We start from the raw sequence: 27,323 nt of genomic DNA on the forward strand, positions 1-27,323 counted from the left end.
CATAACTCTTTGTAAATGAGTTACATTATACTTATCTATTGTTCCATATATATGATGAATGGCAATATGAAATTATTCAAAAACTTTCTATATACTCTAACTTTGGAACCAATTGAATATAATATTTAAAAAAAAAATGGTTGTAAACAATAAAACACATGAAAATTTGATGCTATGAATAAACAGTGGCCCCGAATAGGAATTACTCCTAATCACAACCATTTTTAAGTCTGGTAAAACGTTGAAAGCAAACATGTAATCAGGGAAAGCAATTGTTTCTCTTGGTTTTTCAATTTATTTCACTGCTTGAATTTCCAACATAAACACTTATTAATTTTGCTATTAAAAAAAACAGGTTGGAACAAACAAGAATCCTGCTATTCCATGTTCTTATCAAATGATCAATAAATAGTCTAGAAATGACAAGTCATTGTAATAGAAAATAGACACATTCTTGTCTTTTTTTTTTTTTTTTTTTTTTTTGAGTTTAAGAGGTAAAACTATTTCCCCCTCTTAAGTTTAGATAAAATTTCCGGGAATATTAAAACTTAAAAAAAATGTGCATTTACAGATTTGCAATAAGAGATATACTATTCATACAATTATACATTTTATTGAGTTGCTGATAAATAATTAGTTCAGTCAAAATGATGAACTAATTTTTTTTTCCATTTGAAGAAAGTGTGGAGTAATAGCAGTTTCACAGAGCTATTTATGGTATATGTGTATGTATAATTTTACAAAGTGCATATGCATTTTCTATCACTTTTTTCCATTCAATGTGGATAAAGTTTTTCTCATACAAGCATACTTTTCTGAGACTCATTAGTTGTCTTCTATACTCGAGTTAAGTCAACTTTTTCTATTTTCAGTGTAGTTGCTGTTCTATCCTTTTCTGTGCAATCAAACTGCCTATTTTTTTTTTTTTTTTCTATATCATTGTCTTAGGTTTAGTCTTAAGGATTATTCTTAATATGTTGTGCTTGATTTTCACATTGATGTGATTTGTAAAATTTGTGCATAGCCTCATTTAAGGGTGCGGTTGATCCCCTGGAGAAGGGAATGGCCACCCGGTCCAGGATTCTCGCCTGGAGAATTCCATAGCCAGAGGAGCCTTGTGGGCAACATACCATGGGGTTGCAAAGAGTCAGATATGACTAAAACTTGATTTAGGATTATCTAAAATATAGGCACTCTTTTTCTCTTTTCAAAGAAAAATGTTAATATGCAGCACTGATGTCAGAAAAAAAATATTACAATTTTACAGTCTTAGAAGTAGGCTGTGAATGATTCCAAAAAGTTTACCCCAGGGCTATTATTGTGCCTCTGCCTTTCAATAGTAAACACTTTCACACACCTTACACACACCTTACACTTGCTGTGCAATCATTACTCTCCTTCAGGCCCATGATAAGCACATAGCATTTGTTATCTCATGTTTCTTCACAAACTCTTCAGACTGTAAGAAAATTTTAACTATTTCACTGGACAGAAACTTGAAACTTGGATCCAGTAAGTGGTGGAGTTCTAATGATGATCAGAAATATTTTAAAGATATAATGTGATAATTTTATTAATAAAACAACAGACTCTCTAATAATACTGTTTTCCTTTAAGAATGTGATGTGTTTTTTGTTTGATTACTCTTTTTTGTTCCACTTTTTTCCCCTTGTTTTAACTTTTTTCTGTTCTTGTTTTTTTGCTTGAGATTCAAGCAAATCTGATTCTTATTGAATTAATTTTATAAATTCAATTCATTTTTGTGACATGGTGCTGATATTACCTTTCGGATATGTAAGACCCAGAAAATGATCAAAAATAACAAAGCCTGCTTATTTCCAAATGAATTACTGATGCCATTTTATTTTAACCTAAATAAAGTTGAATTTATATTATTATTTATTTAATTCCAAGTCATCCCTTTTAATAAGAAGGTTATTTATTTTCTTTTATTCTCTGTAAACTTCTCTGATTGTGAAAATGATGGATGGTAGTTTAATGAAACGAAACAGAAACAATATAGGAAAAGTTGAAATGAAAACATGGTCATATTTTTACTTAATACTTTTAATATCCTCTCTGAATTTTAACAATGTATTTAAGAACAGTTTACGCCAGTTGTCAATTAGAGAAGAGCACATTCGTTACAGTGTGAAGACAGATTTTTGCTAAATATCAGTACATTTTGAAAAGTTTTGATTTTACAGCTGGGCAAGTCATAGTTTCCGTTCTTGTACACAAAATACCCCTCTTCAGCTTCCCAGCCCCTTAATTTTCCTCATGATATTCAGATAAAACCACAAATCAATGTAACACCTCAGAAAGGATATCATTTTTGTGTCCTAAAATCTATTTTCCTTTGTTTCAGCATCCTCTCACCAAGAGATAATTGATTAAAAGAAAAACATGTTTTTTACTCTGCATGTCATTTCTAAAAACACTGAAGGCTATCAGTACTGGGTTATTGTTAGTCTTCATCATTTTTATGTTTAGCTATTGAATTTAGCTTCCTTTGTTACATTACATATGGAGACCTCTAAGTCAGATGCTCATCTGCCCGCTGATAAACAGAGTTGAAATCATTTGTGGCACAACTACAGAATTCATTTTTGGAAAGTTAGCATCTTTATACAAATGTTTATACATTAAGTTAGTTTTTATTACTCTCTTTTCATTTGTATTCCTTTCATTAGCATTGGAAATATAAAATATTATAGACACATTTGTTAGATTGACATCTAGGGTTCTTAAAAAATAGTACAATTGGAAAAATAGATTTGAAACCTTGAACATGCTAGAGTTTTTGAACTTTATATTAAATCAAACAATGATTAGTGAAATCGGTTATGAATGATAAAGTATAAAATAAAATTATAAATAGGAATATGCAATATTTTTATTATTGTATACTCTAGAGGTGCAGGAATAAAATGATTGCTAGAAATAGAGGTAGTACCTGGGAAATCCCATGGACAGATAAGCCTGGCAGGCTACCATCCATGGGGTCACAAAGAGTTGGACATGACTGAGCAACTGAACACACACACAGAGATATTCAAATATTCTGAAAATTTGTGAGACTGTTATTTAAATCCCCTGTATTTATTCTCAAGAACATAGTAATTGAATTAGGAATTGTCTGCAATGAGATAAAATAATCCTGTTTATCCTCTTTCAACAATTAGCTGTCTAGGATTGCATACCAATTTCTAAGATCTCATATGTCAATGAGAATATTTATTTAGAAAGTTTCCTTAAAATGGCAATATTAGAGTTTGTATTAATGTGGTATGTATGTTTTTGTGTGTGTGTTGGGGGGGGAATAAACTACCCGATAGAACAAGATGAAGATTTATATTATCTCAAATTCTAAATGGTCTTCCCAGGTGGCTCAGTGATAAAGAATTAGCCTGCCAGTGCAGGAGATGAGTTCGATCCCTTGATTGGGAAGATCCCCTGGAGAAGGAAATGGTAACCTACTCCAGTATTCTTGCCTGGGAAATCCCAGAGACAGAAAATTCTGTTATTCTATGTTATGATTCATTTATATTTAATATTATTTATACACACATGCATATGTACATGGCTGTATATGACACATCAACATCAGAAATTATTCTCCTAAAGAAAATAAGGAATATTCAATGTCACCACTGGAGAGCAGCAGTAGAGGAGAACACAAGTGTATGTGGTGTTAGAGAAAGAGTAAACCACATCCCCCGTGGTTGCTGTGTGCTCATAGCCAATCTGGGCTATTCTAAAGGACTTGCTGTTTAGAAAATGTGATAGAACTGTCATAATACAATTATGCATTCTCTCCATGCACCTGAGGTGGCATGTCCATGCTGCCCTGTCTTTATCACCTATGTGTTTTTGACTCCCAAAATAGTGATTCCATGTTTGACATAGCTTCCAAGAAATATACTACATTGTCATTTCTTCTAACAGTGTTGTTCAAGTCAGAGTCAAAATGGTCAAAATCAGGCTTCCTTACATGCTCTTCACAATGGAGATTCTTTGCCTTATATTTTAATGTTATCACTTAGTCTAGAAATTTCATTCTCAATGTTTCATAATCTTATTAGTTCTAGTTTTTCAAAACCCATCTTCTTCAGATAAATCATATTGCCACTGTCCCACTCAGGCCTTCATTATCTTAATAATGGCATTAATGTCTTCCTAGGTTTGACTTTCCCCTCACACTGTCCTCTTGTTTTTTTCTAGTATTAATACCTGTGGGTTTACACAAGAGCATGATTTGTTCTGCAAATACTTCAGTAAACAAATAAGCAATATCCCTTGTGCTTGGTGGAGCTTGCATTCTAATGAGAGGTATTGACAATAATCATGATAAATGAGTAAATTATACGGCATGTTATAAGCTAAAAACTACTGTGGAAAAGATAGAACAAGGTAAGGAGCAGAGGAAATAATAGTTGGAAGAAGGAAATGTGGGAAGGTATGTTCATTTAACACTGGTTAGTCCAAGTGATCTGGAAAGAGATACATTTGAGTAGATATGAAGAAAGTGAAGGAATAAGCTCACAAATATTTTGAGGAAGAGAATTTCAGATACAGGAACAGCAAGTCAAAAATCATGAGATAGGAGAAGAGCCTAGCGTGTTCTGGGAACAGCAAAGAAGCCGTTGTGCTTGGGATGGAGTAAATGACGAAGAGAAGGAGAGAGATAAGTTAGAGAGGTATTGGGGAGCTTGAAAATAGAGCATTTTTTTAGTTATAGCAAAGAGCTCTGGCTTTCACTCTGAGCGAGGTGGGAAGCCATTGTGTGGCTGTGGACTGTGAAATGAAATGAGATCAACGTTTTGCAAACCTTCCTGGTTGTTGAGAGTATCTTTTTAAAACCCCAAAGTGATTATAATACTCCTCTACTTTAAAATATGTTTGTATTTTTTAAAAAATATCCTCAGGATAAATTTCTAGTCTGGTATAATCACTTAAACATCTCATCTGATACTATTCATCCCACAATACCCATGGGGGGGAAAATCACTCTATGTGATTCCATAATTAAGTGCTAAGGCTGGACTCTGCAAACCATAACTTTATACAAATATGAAGTAATACAAGTGGGAATCATTAGGGACTACTTTGTGTAGGTGTTTAAACACAAGGTCAATCTTGAAGGTTAAAAAAAAACAATTTATCTAAAAGGAGAAAGGTGGGATAAGGTGAAGGATGTTGTATAAGCAAAAGCAGAGAATTAACAAAGTCCAACTGGACGGCAAGATTGCCTGCCTGCTGGGAAAAGAGGGGCAGATGGAGGCCAAGCAGAAGAGTTTAAATATTGATACCAGCATAAGAGCAGGAAATAGTAGATTTTTAAGTAGAAAAATGAAATAATAAAATCAGTCTTTAGACAGTAGCCTGGAAGATGGTTTTGATTTATTGATGGGAGATGAGCAAACAAGAAACTAGTCTCAAATGAGTCAAAACTTGCTTTCTACCTAAAGGAGCAGATGCTCTGTCATATCTTGGTAAATTCAGTCTTGGCAAATTCGGTAACCTTGTATGAGTGATGTTGTTGACTAAGGAGGGCTTCCATTATTTTCTCTGAAGATTGATGTGTGGCCAAAGGGAAGGAAATGGAATTGAAGATAAAGGCATCATTCGCCTTCTTTCTGCTTAGGTGTATTGTTGATGCGTATCAGATCCTAGACCTTTTAGTGATGTTTACTGTCCAATGGATGTGTGAGTGACAACTATTAATAGATCGAATGGAAAGAACATGGTAAGGTCTGGTACATATAATAAAGCTGATGTTTTGTTCTTCAGGTAACAGAAACACGGACGGGTCCTCTTGGCTGCAGTAACTATGACAACCTAGATTCTGTCAGTTCTGTTCTGGTTCAGAGTCCTGAGAATAAGATTCAGTTGCAAGGTATGTAGCTGAAATTTCATTAATTCTCTATAAGCCTGAATGACAGTTATCCAGTTGTGATTTCTTTCTTCTTCTTTTTTTTTTTTTTTAATAAGCTGTGTGTTCAGTACTAGGCTTTTAAAATTCTTATAAAAGGCTCCTAATCTTTAACTGATATAAACATTCTAGACCAGATGAAGAGAATGTCAAAATTCACTTTACTTTTTAAATTAAATAATTGATAAGAATTGAAAATGCATCTTGATAATATTTTGTTCCAGTAATCATTGTCTCAATAAGTAGCAGTTTTCCTTAGCTTTCCTTGAGCTTTAACTTTTTCCTCATGAAAGTGAAAGTGGAAGTTGCTCAGTCGTGTTGGACTCTTTGCAACCCCATGGACTGTGCAGTCCATGGAATTCTCTAGGCCCGAATACAGGAGTGGGTAGCCTTTCCCTTCTCCAGGGCATCTTCCCAACCCAGGGATCGAACAAAAGTCCCCCACCTTGCAGGAGGATTCTTTACCAGCTGAGCCACAGGGGAAGCCCTTTTTCCTCATAGATTCTGATAAGAATTGTAACCATATTTAAGTATACTGTAATGTGAAACTTTGACATTTTAAACATAACTTAATATGATAGTTAAGGCTGCCTTTCTATTCTGACAAATAGATATATACTTAAGAGTATATTAACAAAATATTTATACTTGCATTATTTCTTTTATAAAGATAGATTCATGATAATGGTAATAATTTATCATCTTCTTTCTATTACTGTACTTTGTGAAATAATACAATAGAGAACTTTTTAAAACTGTAATTTAATTTTATCCCCTAAATGTTTAAGCATGTGTATATCACTCTTTCATACAGACAGGGAAACGTTATATATCCACATGTTTAAACATGTACTAGCTGAATAAGTTCAAAAATGCCTTTTTGATGACACATAATCTACATTTAATTCACTGATCAAAGGGGTAATTTTGAATTGTTCTTCTCTAGTCTACCTTCTTTAATTGCTTAATTTAGAGCTATATTTGCATTATTCAGTTTTACATAAAAATGTTTAACATTTCAGAAATTTATGAGATTTTCTCTCAATTTTTCCATCTAAAAATTTAAAGGCATCAGGTTATTTAAATTTAACTTAAGTAATAAATAGATTTCATTCAATTTGAATGTACAAACTCACAGAGAAAGTGCTTAAATTTTTAAACTCTAAATGCTATCCAAGTTATTATTGTCAATTTTAGCTTTAAAGTTATTGAAATATTTTCTCTAACTTAAATGGAAGCACAGTCTCTCACTATTACCTATAATTTTTTACTATTCACCCCTTTTTAAAATGTATTGACTTTCCATCAGAGTATTAATTTTACTAGAAAAAGACAAGGAATTTTTATATCAAATACATTTATTTCAATTGATACAATTTATTTATTAACACTTTTGATTTTTATCTTTGTGAATTAACACTATTGATTTACTGTGTTCGGTATTAAGAATATAATATTTAAACACAAAACTTCTTTTTTTTAAACATAATATTTAAATAATATTTAATTTATTTAAATTTTTAAATAAAATTTAAATAATATATTTAAATATAATATTTAAACACAAAATACAAAACAAATCAGCCTTGGAAAAAATCAGCACAAGGAATAAATGAAGAGACATGCCCCTTTTGTGTAACTATTTTTTCTATTCCCTTCAATTTATGTAAAACAGAAACCTGAATCTCTTTCACCTTTTACTACTTGCTAGGACTAGTTACAACTATATTTGTACCACAGTGCACAAAGTCCCGTGCAAAGATAATACTGTGAAAATCAATATCAAGGCTCTCAATATCCCATGTACTCTTTCTTTCTTAAATTTCATCTGTACTTACAAGTTTCATGTTGATTCACCTATTCAATTTCACCTTTAATATATATTAAATATATACGTATATATATATATAAATAGTATATAGCAAAAAATAGTAGCCCTTTGCCACTAAAAAGAAAAAAAAGGAATGCAAAACTCTCACCAATTCCAGAATATTACCATGGTACATCTCTTTGAAAAGTATTTATAAAACCCTGGGTCACTATATGTAGCAACTGCAAAAACTGATGTTTCAGAAGAATCTTTTATTAAAGTACTACCATAGGTCTTTGTGTCTTTCATCGTTAGCTGGTTTTATGGATAGATGTGCATAGGTACGGATGATATGTGTGTGTGTGTGAGAGAGAGACCTTGTGTTTTGCTTGTAAGAATGAGGTGAAGCACTAGAATCAGTGTTTGGTCCATTTGGAGATATTGAGTTCAGCTCTATTATTGACCTTCTTCTTTTGAAGCTCTGGTCTTATAGAAGAAAAAGAATTGTTCTTGAAGTAGAATTTTATCGGAGCAAAGAAAGCAACGATAAGAATTACTGAGGTACAGCATTAGGCAAAAAATTCAAAACGAATTCCATGACTTAACTATCTATATTAGAATTGACATTCATAAATGAGATGTCAGAGAGATGCATTACACATTAGCACATTGATTTTGACTGAAAACAAATGAAATCAAATGTTGGCTGGCAGTGAGTAAGCTGGATTTATCTCCTTTCTGTCTGGCTTTGTCAATCAGGTTTCAGAGCAGACACTTTTTTTTTTTAATTGAAAGATCCATATCTACTACTCTGAAATATTGATGAAAATACATTGAATACATATGACAAAATGTAATTCATAGGAAGTATTAGCAAATACATATTGAAATGAATGATATTCCAATTTTTCAACCCACTTAAGAATTTAACATATCAAACAAGGTACATTTGCGTGAAAGGGTAACAGAAGTAATTCAAAGTTATTAAATTTTGGTAGTAATTTTTTGGTAAAGTTCCCAGAAAATGAATGATCCATGTGATTAGGTAACAAATACTTTTCCACATCAGTTGGTTCCTAATGCTTTATTTCAGCAAAATTGGCACGACTGTGTTATCAAATAGATAATAAACGATGCAGCACTATGCAATTATTTTTTGCTTATAATAAAAGTCTGATTATATTGCTTAAAAAACTATCCTGTTTCCTATTTTTTATCTATTGATATGTTGGAACATATTTTCTTAGAGCTTGGTGGTGAAGTCACTAAGTCATGTCCGATTCTTGCAACCCCATAATATAGCCCACCAGTCTTCTCTGTCCATGGGATTCTCCAGGCAAGAATACTGGAGTGGGTTGTCATTTCCTTTTTTAGGGTTCTTAGAGCTTACATATATAAAAATTAAAAGAAGGCAAATAATTTACTTTGAAATAATTCATATTAATTTATATTTCTAGAAAAATCCCACAGTAATTAACAAAGCTCTATCAATTCATTAAATCGTGCATTTTCAAGGAACAGATAACATATGTCTTTAAAAGTTGTCAATCCTTGTAATACATATAACTATTTAATTGCATATTATCAGTAATCATGATAATTCAAATCATAGTGATTTTTAAAATTATTTTCATTATTAGAAAACTATTTTATGTAATTCATGCTACAAAATTTTGTATTATTTATGTTTCAGAAAAACATATATATATTTTCAATCATTGATTTTTATAGTAGAGATATGACTGTGATTAAAAAAAGATGTTTAGTAATAAAATGTAATATATTAGTACAAAAACTTGTAGGACAGTGAAATGAAATGGTGACTTCAAGGAGAGCACACACACACACACACACACACATACACATTGCTCATTTATTCTTTTTAAAGGAGAATATTGATGCCAGATTGCTGGGATTAGGCTCCATCAGTACATACAGATATATGATATAATATTTTTATTTTAAGATATTTATAATATAAGAGATTACCTACTTTTGATCTATTTAATGTATGATAAAAATTTTAGATGTCAACTTCATCACATTCAAGGGAGTCCTTAGTTTTTCACCCTCTTCATATTCCTTTAGGTAGGACATGAGCTATTTTTTGTTCAGTCACTCAGGTGTGTCTGTCTCTTTGTGACCCCATGGACTGCAGCATGCTGGGATTCCCTGACCTTCACCATCTCCCAGAGCTTGCTCAAACTCATGCCCATTGAGACATGAGCTATACAGCACTGAGGATCTCTGGTCAGCTGATCATTTTCACAATTGTCTATCTTACTAGACTTTATGTTTGTGTGATGCAAATTAGAACTTTATTCATCTCCCAGGAATTTATTAAATTTCTTAAATTTTTATTTGCCAAATATTGCTTCTTTCTTTCTCTACTCTCATCATGAAGTTCCAATTAACTGTGTTTTTAGATAATTTAGTTATGACCTATGTGTCTTTTCTTTTGGAAGAAAAGTTATATCCAACCTAGACAGCATATTAAAAAGTGGAGATAATACTTTGCCAACAAAGGTCTGTCTAGTCAAAGCTATGGTTTTTCCAGTAGTCATGTGTGGATGTGAGAGTTGGACTATAAAGAAATCTGAGCGCTGAAGAATTGATGCTTTTGAACTGTGGTGTTGGGGAAGACTCTTGAAAGTACCTTGGACTGCAAGGAGATACAACCAGTCCATCCTAAAGGAAATCAGTCTTGAATATTCCTTGGGAGGACTGATGCTGAAGCTGAAACTCCAATACTTTGGCCACCTGAAGCAAAGGACTGACTCTTGTTTTGAAAAGACCGTGATGCTGGGAAAGATTGAAGACAGGAGGAGAAGGGAATGGCAGAGGATGAGATGGTTGGATGGCATCACTGACTCAACGGATCTGAGTTTGAGTGGACTCCGGGAGTTGATGGACAGGGAGACCTGATGTGCTGCAGTCCACGGGATTGCAAAGAGTCAGACATGACTGAGCGACTGAACTGTGTCCTTTCTACTCTTTTCTGTTCTTTATATCCATTTGCCATTTTAGTATTCTGTGTTCAATATTTTTTATGACATATACCAGTTTGCTGTTTATCCTTTCAGCTGTGTCTAGTCTGCTATTAAATCTATTATTGGTAACTCCTATATGTATGTGTGCGTGTGTTTGTATGCATGTATATATACTTTATTTGCAGAATTTCCATTTGGTTATAATTTTTAGTTTCCAATTCTTTGTCAAAATTGTCTACAGTGTTTGTTTAATTCTTTATTGGGTGACTGAAATTAATTTACAGTTCATTTTTGATAAACTATTTTTTCTTATTTATATGCTCATTATTTTTATTAAATTTTGATGCTGTGCTTTACAAAAACAATTTAAAATTCTTGATGTTTTCTTTCTCCAGAGAAGGTTTACTTTGATTTGCAGTAGCATTTCAATCCATTTTAATTGACTTCCTTGAAAGTATGCTTTAAACCTATGAAATCTAATTTTTTGTTTAATTACTGCTTGAGTATATAGCCCTTATGTATTTCTACAAATCTGGAGCAATTTACTATCTTTATCATGACTGGCTCTAAACTTCAGTTTTTGATTTGCTAACTGGACAAAACTCTAAGACAAAAGCTGTGTGGTTTGCACCTCAGGGATCCTTTTCTTGTCATGGTAGTTCTAGACATCCTCACTTTTCTTGGACTTGGATCCTTTTGGACAGATTTTTAGAAGCTGAATTATAGTTTATTTACAATGCCATGTTAGTTTCAAGTGTACAGCAAAGTGATTTTGTGCCATATGTATATACATATGTATGTGTCTATATGTAAGAATCTCTCTGCACATACTCTTTAGATTATTTTGCATTATAAGATATTGATTATAGTTCCCTGCACTATATAGTATAGACAGATTATTTTAATATGCCTTCTATATTTTCTAGTTGTTCCTAGTGAGAAGTTTGGTTGAAAAAAACTGGTCTTCCAATACTGGACATGGTTATATTTTACTCAATGGGTTTTCAGCTTGTAACACTAGCCCTGCCTCACATGCTTACTTTCACAATATCCCCTAGGCTCAGAACTCTTCTTCCTTAGCTTTGTCTCACAATCGAGGAGGCTTTCTAATAATGGTTTCATCAGTATTTTTACTCTGTTGGTTCTGTACATTAACAAAATGTCTATAGGACAGCCTTCAATCCCTCTGAGTTGTCTGTTAAAACAGTCCAAGTTTTCTCTCTAGGTATTAATTATTGTTTACATTAATGATCTAGTTGTAAAGTTAAAGAGTTTTGAGTGGTCTGACTGTAAATCTCTTTTCCAAAAAAAATTGTTATTTTTAGTATGGTTTTACAGAATATCAGTTTCCTTTCTTTAGATTGATAGATAGATATAAAGCAGAGATAACATGCAACAGAAATCCTTGCATGTCTAAAGCTAAACTCACCATTTTCTGCCAGCAGTCTTTCCTTCTCAAATTACTCTTCCACCCTTTTCTATTTCTGCTAAGGCACTATCATTTTTACAGATTGAAAATTATACTGTAACTACTTGGTTTATAACATTTTAAGTGTTACATAAATTCTCTGATTTTCTTTTCATTTTTAATTTTTTTTTAATTGAGATAATCAGTGGGTTCCATATATCTGGTCTAAAGTCCTGAGTCTCATTAACAGGGACTCTGACTTAGCCAGTTTTTAACACTGAATATCAGTATTTTCAGATATTAGATATTTCTGAAGTATACAGTCATTTGATGACCTGCAGGACTAGACATTTAAGAATATATCTAGCTTTACCAGTTTACTCCTCCAAGTCATTTGACATATTTCACCTGCCTTACATCATATAAAGTACTGTCTAGTAGATCCCATTCATCTTCTCCTGTCTCCTAAAAAATTGCCTTTTTATCCCCTATTCTTTGGTTTATATATTTTTAGTTTTCTGTCTAAATTAATTTTTTCTTTATATCTTTTGCATATAAATTAAAGTACTACTCAGAGTACTTTCATGGTTAAACATCATTTCAATACAAGTGAACTAATTCCCTGTACTTCATCCTGAAATAAGAGCCCCAATAACATTACCCTGGATCTATTTTTCTAAGCAACTCACTCATTGCATTCTCATAGTGCACATGAATTAAAACAATATTGCTAATTGCTATTTTAAAGAATATGTTCCATAGTTCATTTGTGTGTGATATTGCTAATGTATTATCCCATGGCCCATCAAATCTCTTAAAGTTGAAAACTATCCATGTATCAAACATCAAATAATGTTCCAGTCTACCTTTTTAATTAAAGGTTTTATTAATCTTATGAACCTAATGTGGTTGCTTTACCAATTAATTATACCTAGTGAAATATTGTATAATATCATTGTATACATCTAATATTATATATTATATTGCTTCTTCTACTAAATATATTGCAAATGCCTTTAGGGCAAGAATTGGTCATTTTCATATTATACTTTTCCTAGAAAGTCTCTTCCAAATGGAAGGCATTCAATATTTATTTGAGATGAAATAAAAATGAATAGTAAAGTAATAAATATGTGTTGAGTACTTTTCCTGACCAATCTATGGTAGCATTAGTCTGAAAGAATGAGATAAGTACAATTGTCAAGATTTTTACATGATAGACTTTTTCCCCTAAATGTTAATTCATGATTTTAGTTAAATTAAAGTTGTAGATAATGATTATATATAAAAAAACGTGTTTTTGTTTTGTTTTGCTTTGGTTTTTTTTTGTTAGAAAGGAAGCATGTAAAGGAGGTAAAAATCAAATTTTGTGGTAAATTGCTGTGAGTTATTGAATAAATTTTCCTTTACTTTTATGTTTATTTTTACCTACTGATTATATTGAATATTTACCCTTTTGATTAGATTTTTGTAGCAAATGCTTAAATGTAAAACAAGTAGAGATCCCTAAATATTTTTGATAGCCTTATTTTTATTCTTAATATATTCTTAAGAATTAGTAACTTAACTTGCATGTTGAAAAGTAATAAACTGTATCCCTATGACTGATGAGGAATAACCAGTGAAACAACTCAGTCTCTCTATGACTTCCCTGTAGTCAATTGAAGTGATCATTTGAAAAACATACTCATATAAAGTTACATGTTTTAATGACATGAGATACAGCAACATTTCATAACACTTTTGCCAATGCTGCAAATAATATCTAAGTAGAGATGAGCTGATAGTTTGAAGGTAAAATAAAAATATTGGAAGTATTTGAAAATAAGTGGAAAAGAAATGCATACATCTCATTTCAAAATATATAAAGGTAAATTCTATCTACATTACATAAAATAATCAAATATTCTGATCAATAAATTCAAATAGCCAATTAAGTCAATTTAAAAAATAAAATCAGATAGTTTGAGATATTAAATGTTTTATAATTTCCCAGATTCTTGAAAAGTGCTTGGAGTTAGTATATGTTGAAAAAAATGATAAACATTTGAAAATTTTTCAAAATTCAGTAATTTTTCTAATGATCATATTAAAATATGCATAAACCTGTAACTTAATATGCTACATTTTTGACATTTTCTGAATATTGTAATTATGTATTATATTTTGGCCTTTATCAAAATGAATTTCCTTTTTCGGTTTGTTCCTTAAGGGCTGCAAGTCCTACTTCCAGACTACCTTCAGGAGCGTTTTGTACAAGCAGCTTTGAGCTATATTGCTTGCAACTCAGAGGGAGAGTTTATCTGCAAGGACAATGATTGCTGGTGTCATTGTGGCCCCAAGTTCCCAGAATGCAATTGCCCTTCCATGGACATTCAAGCCATGGAAGAGAATCTTCTTCGCATAACTGAAACCTGGAAAGCCTACAACATTGACTTTGAGGAATCAGGTAAGACATATATTTTTATCTAACACTTCTAAACTTCACCAAAAAAAATGTTATATTGAACAGACAATTTTACCCTTTTGGAAGAAACTATTACATACTTGGAAGAAATTTATTCAATTTGTTCTTACTATTCTTTGTGGATATTGCTTTTATTGTTGGTTATTCAGTATTTTACTGAAACCCTATGTGGTACTTTTTGTATGCTATGTACTATGGTAGTAGAACCCAGGCCTCTCTTGAGCTGACATATTAATCATTTAATAAAGAAGGTCCCTACCTTTTTCAATATAAGAATTTAAACTATGGACTGAAAAAAGTGCACAGCCTAGAAGTTGAGAATTATGTAATTGTGCTTTATTTGGTGGATTTTCTGAGCTCTTCGAGAACTCTGAAGAGACAGAACTCTCAGGTCGCTCTGAAGGATGGCCCCAAGTGGTAAGGGAGGAGCCAGCATTACAGAGGAGTTTTTAGAACAAAAACCAGGTAGTTGGAACATCGATTCTGTTGATTAAGGAAAACCAGACATCTGAAGTTAAGGAATTTACTGCTTTTCTGTGTACTGTTGTTGTTTAGTATCTAAGTTGTGTCCGACACTTTTGTGACCCCATAGACCCTGGACTATGGCTCACTAGGTTCCTCTGTCCATAGGATTTTTCAGGCAAGAATACTGGAGTGCATTGCTATTTCCTTCTCTATTTCAATGTAAGAGCAGATGAAAAGTCAAGGCTGATGGAAGTCTTTCCTGTATTATGCACTTCAGGTTTTGGGGCCAGTATCCTATGCTTTTCCTGAGTCACCTTAGGGTACAACCTGGCAGGGCTGCTGCAGTACCTGATAGGTTGATCCTTTGCATCCTGTTTCCATCTTACATTCCCTTAGGGCTCACGCTGGGGCAGCTGTGGTGGCTCAAAGTCCAGACAGCTTGTGTTTACTGACATGGCAGGTGGCATTCTTAGTCCAATACCTCCGATTCCCTTCTGGACTATTCTCATGGGCCCTGAGTTCCACTTCTGAGGCAAGATCCAGAGAAGGATTTTTCTATACTTTCTTCACATTAAAGGGAATCTCATGAATGTGCACTTTTACTCTACTACTTATTTTTAAACCAAATTTAGATCAGCTTTGGTCTAGTAATGTCTGTGGAGTTTGTTTCTGCTATTTCTGAATTTTTATGAGTGAATACTTGTGTTTTCCATATTGTTACATATAAAATAGACTATGTTACCTGTAATGGCCTTCATTTCATAAAGCAATGAACTTTAAAAAAAAGTTGAGTGCCTCAACATGAAATGAAAAATGATGATAATAACATATATGATCATTCTTGTTAATAGAATAATAAAAATCCTCAGAATGTGCTAAGTATAATTATGTAGCATTTAGTCAAAAGTGTTGGATATGACTAAGTTTCAAATTGGCAAAGAGGTTTTAATTGCCAAGAGGTCAGATTATATTCTTGAAAGTTATAATTTTGTCAGTGATTCATTTAACTGAACTCACTTAAAACAATGACAATGAAATTTACTATATGTTCACAATAAACACCCTTAATTTAGGCATAGAAAAAACATATCTCAACATAATAAAGGCTGTATGTGACAAGCCCACAGCTAACATCAGACAAGAAAAACAATATAGATGATTTCAATAAGCCCTCACCATTTTGCATAGTAGAACCACAAAATTATGATCTAAACATAAGACCAGAAACTATAAAACTACTAGAGGAGAACATAGGCAAAACACTCTCTGACATACATCACAGCAGGATCCTCTATGACCCACCTCCCAGAATATCGGAAATAAAAGCAAAAATAAACAAATGGGACCTAATTAACCTTAAAAGCTTCTGCACATCAAAGGAAACTATCAGCAAGGTGAAAAGACAGCCTTCAGAATGGGAGAAAATAATAGCAAATGAAGCAACTGACAAACAACTAATCTCAAAAATATACAAGCAACTCCTACAGCTCAACTCCAGAAAAATAAACGACCCAATCAAAAAATGGGCCAAAGAACTAAATAGACATTTCTCCAAAGAAGACATACAGATGGCTAACAAACACATGAAAAGATGCTCAACATCACTGATTATCAGAGAAATGCAAATCAAGACTACTATGAGGTACCATTTCACACCAGTCAGAATGGCTGCGACCCAAAAGTCTACAAATAATAAATGCTGGAGAGGGTGTGGAGAAAAGGGAACCCTCTTACACTGTTGGTGGGAATGCAAACTAGTATAGCCACTATGGAGAAGAGTGTGGAGATTCCTTAAAAAACTGGAAATAGAACTGCCTTATGATCCAGCAATCCCACTGCTGGGCATACACACTGAGGAAACCAGAAGGGAAAGAGACACGTGTACCCCAATGTTCATCGCAGCACTGTTTATAATAGCCAGGACATGGAAGCAACCTAGATGTCCATCAGCAGATGAATGGATAAGAAAGCAGTGGTACATATACACAATGGAGTATTACTCAGCCATTAAAAAGAATTCATTTGAATCAGTTCTAATGAGGTGGATGAAACTGGAGCCTATTATACAGAGTGAAGTAAGCCAGAAGGAAAAGCACCAATACAGTATACTAGCGCATATATATGGAATTTAGAAAGATGGTAACAATAACCCTGTGTACGAGACAGCAAAAGAGACACTGATGTATGGAACAGTCTTATGGACTCTGTGGGAGAGGGAGAGGGTGGGAAGATTTGGGAGAATGGCATTGAAACATGTAAAATATCATGTATGAAATGAGATGCCAGTCCAGGTTCAATGCACGATACTGGATGCTTGGGGCTAGTGCACTGGGACCACCCAGAGGGATGGTATGGGAAGGGAGGAGGGAGAAGGGTTCAGGATGGGGAGCACATGTATACCTGTGATGGATTCATTTTGATATTTGGCAAAACTAATACAACTATGTAAAGTTTAAAAATAAAATAAAATTAAATAAATAAATAAGAAAAAAAATAAAATGGAAGGTAATAGACCTACGAAGAGTTCATAGATACATATTTTCTTTATAAATATATATATGTATATATTAATCAAAATAGTGTATAATAAATTATCCTCCTCAATTTTAGTAATATTTCTCTTTATATAAAAAGGAAAACCTGTCTAGAATTAGGCAGTTTCTCGACATTGTCAGAATGAATTTCTAAACTCAAATTCTTCCTTTTAGTTTTTCAATAGAACACTCATAAGTAACATATTAGAAACCTAATTTTATATTCAAGTAGAACCATCTGATGTTTAAAAATAATGATGAAATGCAATACTTTTAGATAAGCTATAATATAAAGTAGTCATCTTAGGGTTAAATTTGAAAAGGAAAAAAAAACCTTCTGTCTACATATTACAGTGTATGGCATGTTAGATCAGAGAATCTTAGAAGCCCCAAGTCTATAGAACTCACATAGGAATGCTGCCCCTCTTATTTTGCTTTGAGAGAATATTTTAGAAAATCACCAAGTGAAAGGTGGGGGTTTTGTTTCAGGTGATATGTTGTAGATTGAAGTAGGCCAATACATCTGTTGATAGTAACTAAAAGTTGAATAGTTTTTAAAATTATACATTTAAATATATAATAGATCATAAAAGTCACAACTGCATGGACTAAAATTCCTGGCACAAGATATAAGCTTAGGATTCATAACTTTTTTTTTTCTTTCTTTCTACTTTGCTTCCTTTCTGTCCTTCTTTCCTTCTTTCTTTGTTTTATTCATTAATTTGCTTACCTATGTGAACAGAGGCTGAGGACTCATCATTTCACCAAGCAGAGTAGCTGATGGGCGAAAAAGAAACCAGCAAAGCTTCTAATGGTTGTGGAGAGTAGAATGACAAAATTTTAGACTCAATAGGCTTAAAGAAGTTTAATCTACCCCAAGATATTTGCTGAATTTCAGATAGTGCTGGATGCTGAAACATATTCAAAAATCTTTGCAAGCAGATGAAATTTACCACAGACTTTCAAGTGCTTGAGGGATAAAAGCTCTCCAGAGGGAGGAGATTGAAAATAGAACAGGAAAGGATGGGATACTCCAGAGAGAATGAGGAAGTACCACTGTGTTTCTAGAACTGCTTTTCCTTAAAGCGCTTTTGTCATTTCAGGGCAGAGTATGAAACTGAAAATTTAGGACTAGCCCCTGGAAAATGCTGGTATTCCAGGACAGAGAAATCAGATGAAAATTTTGCAGTCACAATTGATTGAACTAAAAAAATTAGAGGCTTAAGGAGTTTTAAATATATGTTCAGCACCCTCTTTAAGACACTCGCCTTAACCTGTGGCAGATGACTAAGGAGATAAACTAAAAACTTCTGCATGATAGAACTGAATCTTCTTCAGTGTTACGAGCCTGAAGTAGCATATGCTCACTAGGTCCGTAACAGAAAGCCCTGAAGCATCATGCCCTAAGAACAGGGGAGAGTCAGAGCTAGATTGAGTTTTATGTAAGCATAACAGCACAGATACAGCTCAAATCTTGATACTAAAGAGGTTATCCTTAAAGGATCAACTCCATATGATGTTTGTTAAATATAAAGAGGGTGGCCTCTTTAGAGGAAAAAAGTTTTCTAAAACCTCTGCAGTTCCTTTTATTTATGATGAACATAAATCTCTAATCATCAGCATGTGAGTAGACCTTAAGGCTAATATCAAACGGAAAAGAAACCAGGCCTCCCACGTCATTCACTGGTAAACAATCTGCCTGCAGGAGAAGTGGGTTCGATCCCTGGCTTGGGAAGATCCCCTGGAGGAGGAAATGGCAACATGCTCCGGTATTCTTGCCTGAAAAAAACTCCTTGGTCAGGAGCCCGCTGGGGTCACAAAGAGTCAGACATGACTAAGAGACTGAGCGCACATGAACCAACAACAGATGTAAGATGTTTCAGATATAGAAATTAGTAAGAACAATCAAGATTGCTGGGAGATTTATCAATAACCTCAGATATGCAGATGACACCACCCTTATGGCAGAAAGCGAAAAGGAACTCAAAAGCCTCTTGATGAAAGTGAAGGAGGAGAGTGAAAAAGTTGGCTTAAAGCTCAACATTCAGAAAACGAAGATCATGGCATCCGGTCCCATCACTTCATGGGAAATAGATGGGGAAACAATGGAAACAGCGACAGACTTTATTTTGGGGGGCTCCAAAATCACTGCAGATGGTGACTGCAGCCATAAAATTAAAAGACGCTTACTGCTTGGAAGGAAAGTTATGACCAACCTAGATAGCATATTCAAAAGCAGAGACATTACTTTGCCAACAAAGGTCCATCTAGTCAAGGCTATGGTTTTTCCTGTGGTCATGTATGGATGTGAGTTGGACTGTGAAGAAGGCTGAGTGCCGAAGAATTGATGCTTTTGAACTGTGGTGTTGGAGAAGACTCTTGAGAGTCCCTTGGACTGCAAGGAGATCCAACCAGTCCATTCTGAAGGAGATCAGCCCTGGGATTTCTTTGGAAGGAATGACACTGAAGCTTAAATTCCAGTACTTTGGCCACCTCATGCGAAGAGTTGACCCATTTGAAAAGACTCTGATACTGGGAGGGATTGGGGGCAGGAGGAGAAGGGGACGACAAAGGATGAGATGGCTGGATGGCATCACTGACTCGATGGACGTGAGTCTGGGTGAACTCCGGGAGTTGGTGATGGACAGGGAGGCCTGGCGTGCTGCGATTCATGGGGTCGCAAAGAGTCAGACACGACTGAGTGACTGGACTGAACTGAAGAACAAATTTCACATAGTTATCATGAAAATGTTCAAAAAATGAAAGGAAAGGAAGGATAAAATAGATGGAGTAGTGCAGAAGTCACCCGAGATTTGGGTGATTTATGAAACAAACTAAAGGACATTCTAAAACATCAAAACTCAGTATCTGAAATCAATAACTCAAAATTTTGTTCTAGTAGAAATCTTGGCTTAGTGGATGACAGGATCAGTGACCATGGAGACAAGAAAATAAAATCGAAATGGTAAAATGGGATCAGTGAGGAAACCAACAACAAAATATTGGATAGATGCATGAGAAGCATGTGAGATATGCTTGAAGGGTCTAAGGTATTTTAGTTTGAGACACAAGAAGAATGAAGGGGAAAATGGGATACACCTAGGGAAAAATGTAAAGGATATAGATTTTTTAAAAACTGAAAACCCAAATTCAACCTACAGATTCAAAAAGCACAATGAATACAAAGAAAAGTAAAGTCAAGCAAAACCACAGTTAGGCATATCTGTTGAAAAAAAGAATAAAATTCTTCCAATATAACTAGAGAAAAAAGAAAAACATTACTTCCATTGGACTAATAATAAGCTTGACTTATCAAAACAAAAACACAAACAGATTTTGGCATCTTTAAAGTGCTAAAAATATAACAATCTAGAATTATGTACCACTAAAAAAAAATGAAGGTGAAAATAAAGATGTGTTCAGACAAGAAATGCTAATGGAAACTTGACCATGTAAAGGGGAAGAGGAATGCCAGAGATGGCAAATGTATGTGAGAAAGTATAAGTGAATACCACCTGTACAAAATAATAATTATGAGGTTATCTGAAAATAAAATATATGTAAGATTTTAATGTATGACAATAGTGTAATAATGGGTGGTAAATGGAAAGAGTTTCTAAGGATCCCAAGTTACTAGCATTGTTGAGGATGTGCTTAAGAGATGTATTTTGCATTAGAGTGAAATAAATCAAGAATAATATCTGGAATATCTACTAAAATAAGAAAAATGTTTATAGCTAAGAAAATAAGATAAAACATTTTTGATCACCCTATAATAAGACAATAAAGGATAAAACAGAAGAAAAATTATCTGGGTCAAATAGATAAATAGAGGAAGGTTTAGACTGTTTAGATAGAAATCCAAAAGAAATATGTACATATTTGCAACAATGAATACCCAAAAATATACAAGAATGTTCACAGTAGCGTTATGCTTAATAATATTAAGGTGAAAACTACTAAATGTTCATCCACAAAGACAGAGTAAAAAATTGTGTATATATACACAGTGGCATTCTATAAAGGTAAGGGATAAAACTATCCATCCAGAATAATATGAATAAATCTCTCTAATATCAAATTGAAAAAAAAACTGAAGTATATACATATTGCAAAAAGAAATTGAAATATATACATATATTTATATGTGTGTATGTGCTCAGTGGCTCAACCATTTCTGACTCTTTGCAACCCCATGGACTCTAGCCCACCAGCCTCCTCTGTCCATGGGATTTTCTAGGCAAGAATACTGGAGTGGGTTGCCATTTCCCAGTGGGCAAATTTGAGCTGTGCTAGTCCAAATCAGGATTATGATGCTTTTGCTGAGGCAAGGGCTAATGCAATGGATAAAGGTCTGCATGTCTTATTTGGTATTAAAAACTCAAGATTCCTTAATCCACGGGTTGGTTACCATTGTATGTTGGGTTTCTGAAAATTTTCTGGGTGTATGCTTATGTGCATCTTACTGTATTTATAGCATAATTTAATTGCAACTTTAAAAATAAAAATAAGAATTTTGATATCTAAACAATATAAAGAACACAATCTCAGAATAAGTGAATCAATATTTTAAAATTTTGCTACATAGTATATGCCTAAATGGTAGTAATTTAGTCAAAATTTAGTCAGAAATATTCAATGTCCAGAGGTTTTAAACTATTAGTTTAATGGTAATATTATTAATACAATCATATGCTTTAATCTTAACTCATATTTGGATTGCCCATCTTGAGTTTAAAACTGGACTCATCATACTGGTTCACTTGTGTTAATATTGAGAAAACAATGATTTACAGGATAAATCTATTTTTTTGCATGATATTTCTGAAACTGTCTATAATGTTGAAAATGTTTATATTTAATTCTTTGTTTCAATTGGTGCCTAGTGTATTTAGCTGATTCGTACCTAATGGGAGGAGTGATCTTAGTTTGCTATAAATTTTATGATCCTTCATAGGTAGTGTGGAGGGTATTCTTTTATCAATTTCAACATATAGATAGTTAAAAATGAACCCCAAATTTTATTACTATATTAGATCTTTAGCAAAAGATAACATTCACTCTTGGAACTAAACAACTGATAAAATATTCTGTTTTTACTGGAATTCTCTCAAAACTAGTGAAATCTGTGGGTAACCACATTTGATAGATTTTAAAAGAGCTTTTTATTGAGAAATAAAACATTTTACCTCATAGAGGTAAAGAAAATACAAGAATTTTGAGGCAGGTACTTAATTGGGAAAAGATTTCTAAATTGTTCCTACCCCCCACAGGTACCTTTAAGTTGACAGACATTATTCTTGGTACCTTGACTGTAAGGAAACACACCAGCTTATTTCATACTCCTAGTGATTGGGAAAGCAGTGACAGTGTGTCAAGGAAACTCTTTAGAAGTCTCCTTGAATTTTAGGTAAAATGCACAGTTATTTGTGTATATGTGTCCACAAGCCTAAAATTCAAATGCAGGTGTATTCTAGGTAGACTATGCAAGTTAGAGTGGGATTTTAGGTTACTTTCACATTTAACTCAAATTAGCTTGTATGTTTTTTTTATTTAAAATTTGCATTTCAAATGCAAATAATATATCTAAAAGTTATTTTGATTGAAACTGAGGAAAAAATATTTGTACCTGTTATTTTATCAAAATAGAATAATGTGTATGCATATAGGAAATACTTTCTTAAGTACGAATAGCGTTAAGTATAGAAGTGTGTAAATTAGAGTACACATAGTAACCATACAGAATGCAGATGCCTGCCATCACACACACAAAAATACAAAATGTACTGCAAATTGTATCAGGTCAGGATAACTTGCAAATATCTTTCTGTTGTATGTGTTTTCTATTGCTACTGAGTAAAACTAAATCAGTAAAATCAGTGTTGTCTGTTATCACCATGAATAAAAGTATATCTGATTAGCATATAATGCTAAGCTCTTTTTTATTTGATTAGGTAGGATTCATTTTGTCCTGTTAAAAAGAGTCCTGGAAAATGTACCTTTTATAGCCTGCAAATAAAAGCCTCAGAAAATTCCAAAATGGAATGTATTTCTCTTTTCATATATTGCCATCTGAGAGAAGTATCGGTTGAAATATTTATATTTTAAACAAATCTATCCATTCTCTACCTTTATATTTTGAGAAACAAATGAATGTTATTTAATAAGAAATAATGATGGCATATATGTAACACTGATTATAGCAAAATAGAGCATATAGGGAAAGATACAGAGAAAAACAGAGGCAGAGAAAAAACCCTCACATGCACCCTCACAGTCACAGTGCCAAACAAAAACTAGTTTATATATTATATTTAATTAGATAAAAACAAAAAGTATGTTACCAATTATTTAGAGATAATTTCTACCCAGGTTAGTATCAAGGATTGAAACCTAATGAAAAAGCTGGAAGTCTTTACAGTTTTACCAATACATCTAAATCATTAAAACCACAATTTATTTGAATTTGGATTATGCAACTATTTAATAAAATTTCCAGAAAAATTAAAAAGAAAAACTAAATAGCAATGTGGTATTTTTCCCATGTCACATTCTGAATTATCCTCAATTATTTTTGGATTAATAAGAATCAATAATTTAACCTGTAGCTATGTCATATGATGATAGAAGTAGTACATAAGCTTAAAAAAAATAACAGGCCTGATTTATAAAGAACATAAATCTTTTAGAAAGTTTTAACATGGCTTCTTTACTCTTTAGAAAAATGGTGTTAGCACTTGGTGCATAGAAAATCTAGGTGTAGAGTATGCTGTCAACATAGATTGTTATCAAGATCATGTCCTATTACATTTAATAATACTCATTTGATGAACCAAGAATGGCAGCTGGAGGCCACCTTGATAATAAACTTGTCTAGATGTTACTTGCAGAGAATACTGTCTGTTTGATAATTCATCTGAAAATGGATAAACTTTCTACTGCTGTTATGGCAAAATGTAGTATTAAAGTTGGGTTAACTTGATTTACAAACTTAAAAAAATAATGTATTTCTTTCTTGTTATTTTTATCTAAACTATTCTTAACTTTCTTTCTCAGAAGTAGCTTCTCCCTCAGATGATATTTAGTTATCAATTCATGGGAAAAGACTATTTTCCAAGGAAAATAAGTATATCTAAATAAAATATTTGACATTTAACTATCAATCCATTTTGCATCTTATAACTTTAATAAAATCCTACTGTTTCCTTTCAGTTTTTTTTTTTCTTTTTTTGACATAAAACACCCTGATTTTTCTTCCAGGAGCCCCCATTCCCATTCTTAGTAATGCACAGCTTATGGGACTTAACTCATAATGACATCCAGAACTGCTCTCTGATGAATGCAAATGAATCACAAGAATCCATTCTCCCAGCTACAAAGATCAGTTCAAGACATAGAAAAATTGGGTCAATGATACACAGAAATATATTTCCTAGGAGTATCTCAGAGACATGGAAGATTCTCTGTTTCCCCAATAGCTATAGGAAGTGCTGTTCATTTTCCTTCTCAGATATGAAAGAATAACAAGGTCAGTAGAATGTTAGAGAACCATCTTGCCACCACAGGAATTGCTTGAACCATGTGAAGTGGAAAACATTGGAAATCTAAATGTTTTTAAATCTTAAACTTCATATGATTTTTAGCTGGCAGTCATTTTTTTTTTTTCATTTCAACTCATGTTTTATCCACTGGAGTTCAGTTAATTTCATGGACCTAAACTTAACCCTAACCCTAACCTGGAGTTCAGTCAAGTTCATGGGCCAGTGGTTACCAGGTCCAAGCTCATACTGCTAACTATATGACAAGCCAATAAGTAGAGAGATGAGTTGTTGGGGCAAGGAATAGTGACTTTATTCAGAAAGCCAGCAGACCAAGAAGATGGTAGACTAGTGTCCCAAAGAACCATCTCACCCTATTTCGAATTCAGGCTTCTTTTATACTAAAAGAGGAAGGGATATAGTTGGTTTTTGCAAACTTCTTGCTTTCAGAATCCTTTGTTCTTGCTGCTGTCTATATAGATCAGGTTGTGATGTTCCTATAAACCTCTAACAAGACAGATATTATTCTCTGTTTTGCAACTTTTAATCTCTATATGAATGAAAAGTGTTATACCTTTGAAGGTCAGAGCCATGAGAATGAGTCTTGTATATTTTAGACGACACGACTGAAGTGACTTAGCAGCAGCAGCAGCAGCAGGCAACATTCTTGCATCTGAGCATGCTAAATCACTTCAGTTGTATCTCTTAGCGACCCTTTGGACTGTGGCCAACTAGGCTTCTCTGTCCACTGGATTCTCCAAGCAAGTATACTGGGGTGGGTTGTCATGCTCTCCTCCAGGGCATCTTCCCAATCCAGGGATTGAACCCACTTCGCATGTCTCCTGTATTGGCAGGAGAGTTCTTTACCACTAGTGCCACCTGAGAAGCCCTGATGACATTCTTAACTTATAGAAAAAGAGATAGAATACAAAGGTTAAAGTTAAAGAATCAGATCCAGTCTGGAGTCAGATTTGTTCTTTCCTATTATAAGTTAGTCACACCCAGTTCTCCCTAGATCTGTTTGCTAAATTTGCTATTTCTTTTTCCTTTTCATTCTATTTCTCTTCCTACCTCCCTCATTTGAATTATGTGACTGTGTTAAACTTCTTTATCGGTGCCTTGTCCAGTGAGAATATTTACTGGTTCTTACGTCTTTCGTCTTAGGGACATATTCCCTAAGACAAATTAATCTATTCTGTGCTCTAGCCCATTGTAACGAAATATATTATTTTAATATTAGGAATTGAGAAGCGTTTGTCTTTTTCAACTCTGATTAGTTGTTTATTTATTCCCTTTTGTTTCTGCTTTCAGGCTCACTAATTGTCTTTTAAGTTTGAGGTGGTTGTATCAGACCCAAAATCTAGGTAATTAGCTATAGAAATGCACAGTCAAAAATTCTTTTTGGAGTATGACATTACAATTATTTTTTTTTTCATACCATTTGTCCGTGGTGAGCTGGCTTGGAGTCCTCTGTAAGCTGTTCCCTCCAGGACTTGGGCTGACAGTGAAGTGTCCATCTGGAGCAATGTGTCACTGTGACAGAGGGTCATAATTTGCCATACCTTGCCAGAAACAGTCATTAGCAGCAGAACTAACATTCTGGTTGCTGGCTTCTTCCCTGGCACTGTGCATTTAGTGGGTGCAATGATCTTTATCACCAAGAACACAGATAACAGTTTTACCAGATGCTTCTCCACTGCTTAATGTGATGGTCATCATTCTAGCCTCTGACAGTGTCTCTAACACAGCCACAATCCACTAAGTCATTGTCACACGTGCACACTTTTGCTTTCTTCAGCATGGACTGAGCCCTCCATTTTGGCTTCCGTTTCCATGTAAGTCAAGATCAGCTTGCTAACACGTCAATAGTAATAAACACCCCTAAAATCTCAGCTATAAAAAGTTAATTTCTCACTCATATTGTGTGTCCACACAGCTTAGCTGGGGTCTTTGCACTGCATTGTCTGCAGTCCTGGGTTCAGGCTGAAGGTAGTGTCACCATCTGGAGTGGTTTGGCTATAGAGGCCATGGAAAAAGTGCTGTAAATTGTCCCTGGCTCTTACATGGATTGCTGGGAGTTAGTATGAGCTACTGGAAAGCACTCCCATTACCTGTGATCAGTTTATAGCCAAGGCTAATTTCAAAGGAAACAGAGAAGTGCCATTTTACCATATGC

The 27,323-nt window shown here is 33.6% G+C and overlaps 1 protein-coding gene across 3 annotated transcripts in view; it reads left to right on the forward strand.

The window, feature by feature from the left end:
* Positions 1–27,323, forward strand: part of BRINP3 (BMP/retinoic acid inducible neural specific 3) — a 486,602-nt gene that overhangs the window by 309,061 nt on the left and 150,218 nt on the right. For all 3 annotated transcript variants that reach the window (XM_027564433.1, XM_027564432.1, XM_027564431.1), the window contains exons 5-6: positions 5,794–5,899; positions 14,356–14,592. In XM_027564433.1, the coding sequence (XP_027420234.1) occupies positions 5,794–5,899; positions 14,356–14,592 (343 nt within the window). The remainder of the gene's footprint in view (positions 1–5,793; positions 5,900–14,355; positions 14,593–27,323) is intronic.

The sequence above is a fragment of the Bos indicus x Bos taurus genome, chromosome 16 (assembly GCF_003369695.1).
Source record: "Bos indicus x Bos taurus breed Angus x Brahman F1 hybrid chromosome 16, Bos_hybrid_MaternalHap_v2.0, whole genome shotgun sequence".
NCBI lineage: Eukaryota > Metazoa > Chordata > Mammalia > Artiodactyla > Bovidae > Bos > Bos indicus x Bos taurus.